Source organism: Myzus persicae, unplaced genomic scaffold, assembly GCF_001856785.1.
Source record: "Myzus persicae strain clone G006 unplaced genomic scaffold, MPER_G0061.0, whole genome shotgun sequence".
NCBI lineage: Eukaryota > Metazoa > Arthropoda > Insecta > Hemiptera > Aphididae > Myzus > Myzus persicae.
In genome coordinates this window covers 1-2,084 of record NW_019104021.1, presented here as the reverse complement: position 1 = coordinate 2,084, position 2,084 = coordinate 1, and the positions used below count along the sequence as shown (strand labels likewise).

Genomic DNA, 2,084 nt, shown 5'->3' with positions numbered 1-2,084 from the left:
AATTGAAAATGTATTACTAGGCTGCCCATAAGTTGAGCTTAGAATAATTATCAAAAAAATTTATGATTATTCAATTAAAAAAATTTTACGAGTGTTTAAATTTTCATGAAATCAAAATTCATGCGTTAAAATAAAATAATATCAATATTTAATTATAATATATCCTAGACTGACAAATCATCTCCGTTCAGAATCGTTTTTCGTATACAATGATACCTATCATTGCATTCAAATTTAACAAACACATTATAGTAACTCTATGACCGAGGTCCATCCCACATTCCCATCCACTAATGTACCTACAGCAGAGCAACATCCACTTACCCGCTTTTTTTAATTGTACATATTTTCTCCTTTTTTTTTTTATTATTAACTACAAAACTTCTTATAATCTTAACTTTTAAGTACATTGTAAATTATTTAAAATGAACCAAACTTTTCTTTTATTTTTAATAATGTTAAAACTAATAGGTTGACATAACAATGTTTTATAGTGATTCTACATATTTTTATTAAGAAAAACAAGTGTATCCAAATTTTTGGGCAATAATCTGTTGCGCCTAGCTGACATAATTTGACCAGTCTTGGAAAATATCCGTTCTGAAGGTACTGATGTAGCAGGTATTGTTGCGTATTTTAATGCCACTTCATTTAATGGATATAACAGTGTTTTGTGTTTTTCCCAATATTCTCCAAGTTTGCAAGAAAGTTCTTGGTATGGCATACCTAAATATTGTTTCACTAAAACCATTGCACTACTTGTAGTTGTTGATTTACTTTGTATATCATTCACCTTTGTTGTTAAAAAACCCCAAAGGTCTTCTGTTTCTGTTTGTACTGGATCAACAACTTCTGGTTCTACATTTAACATTTTTTTCAATGAAAAATTCAATTATTATTAATTAGAGTTAGAATTATTTATTTTATTAAGTTTAATTTTATTACCAGGAATTGGGATGTTTAATAAACTGGCTACTTCTGTTGTTATTGATGTTTCAGCATCAGAAGCATTTTTTTCATTTCCAAATGCCACTTTTTTACATCTAGGGTCAAGTAATGTTGCTCTACCGAAATGAGGAACCAATGATTGTTTTTCTATTCCTTGAAAACGTGATCTAATATTTTCGTGGAGATTGGATTTTAGTAATATTCCAATTATTGTAGAGGGATCTTTATTAGTTAATGCAATCTGTAATCCTATAAAATAAATGTAGGTACTTCAATAACAAATTTACAAAAAATATTTTATTCGTTAGAAATATTACCTCGTATAAGTGGTATAACTTTGGAAATCGTAGGATATTCTTCAGCTGACAGTTCCACAGTAATGCTGTGAAATGGCTTTAGCAATGGAATGCAATCCTCTACTACATCCCATTCATCAGATGATAGATTTGGTGGTGCTTCTTTTAATGTCATTATTACAATTGTAATAGGTTCTTTTAATTGTAATAACCTTTCCATCATCACTAGTGTACTGTTCCACCTCGTACATACATCTTGTTTGAGTTTTAAAATATTTTGTAGACCCATTTGTTGTTGCTTTTCAACTAGTTTTCTATTGCCTACTTCGCTACGTTTAAAAAATCCAACTATATTACGACACTTTTTTAAAATTTCTTTTAATCGACTATCAGAACTGTCATCATCATTATTTTCAATATTTCTATCTACATTTAAATCATCTGTTAAATTTAAAGCATTTCTCACAACTAAATTTAATTTATGTGCTGTACAGGGAATATGTTGGATGTTCATAAGCCTAACTGCAGCATTTATATTTCTTCCTCCATCAGTCACTATAGCCACAACTTTATGTAAAATATCAAATTTATTTAATTCTGTAGTTATAATTTCAGATAGATAAACTGCAGTATGGCCCTCAGTTAACTTTTTTGTACAGAGGACAAAAGTTTTTAGATAATTATCAAGTTTGGGAAAAAAATGTACTGTAATTGTAATAAATGAATCAGTATTGATTGATGTCCAAATGTCAGTGGTTACTGATATGTATTTAGCATCATTCAGTTGAACTTGAATTTTATTTTTTACCTCAGCATATATATTTGGTATAATACTTCTAC

At 28.7% G+C, this 2,084-nt stretch overlaps 1 protein-coding gene across 1 annotated transcript; it reads right to left on the bottom strand.

The window, feature by feature from the left end:
• Nucleotides 1-143: 143 nt before the first annotated feature.
• Nucleotides 144-2,078, bottom strand: LOC111037678 (zinc finger BED domain-containing protein 1-like). The gene is made up of 3 exons (XM_022320372.1): nt 1,266-2,078; nt 946-1,197; nt 144-858 (listed from the first exon to the last, which is right to left on the bottom strand). Exons 1-3 carry the CDS (start codon nt 1,756-1,758, stop codon nt 500-502), a joined length of 1,104 nt encoding a protein of 367 aa, XP_022176064.1. The 5' UTR covers nt 1,759-2,078; the 3' UTR covers nt 144-499.
• Between the last annotated feature and the right edge of the window lie 6 nt (nt 2,079-2,084).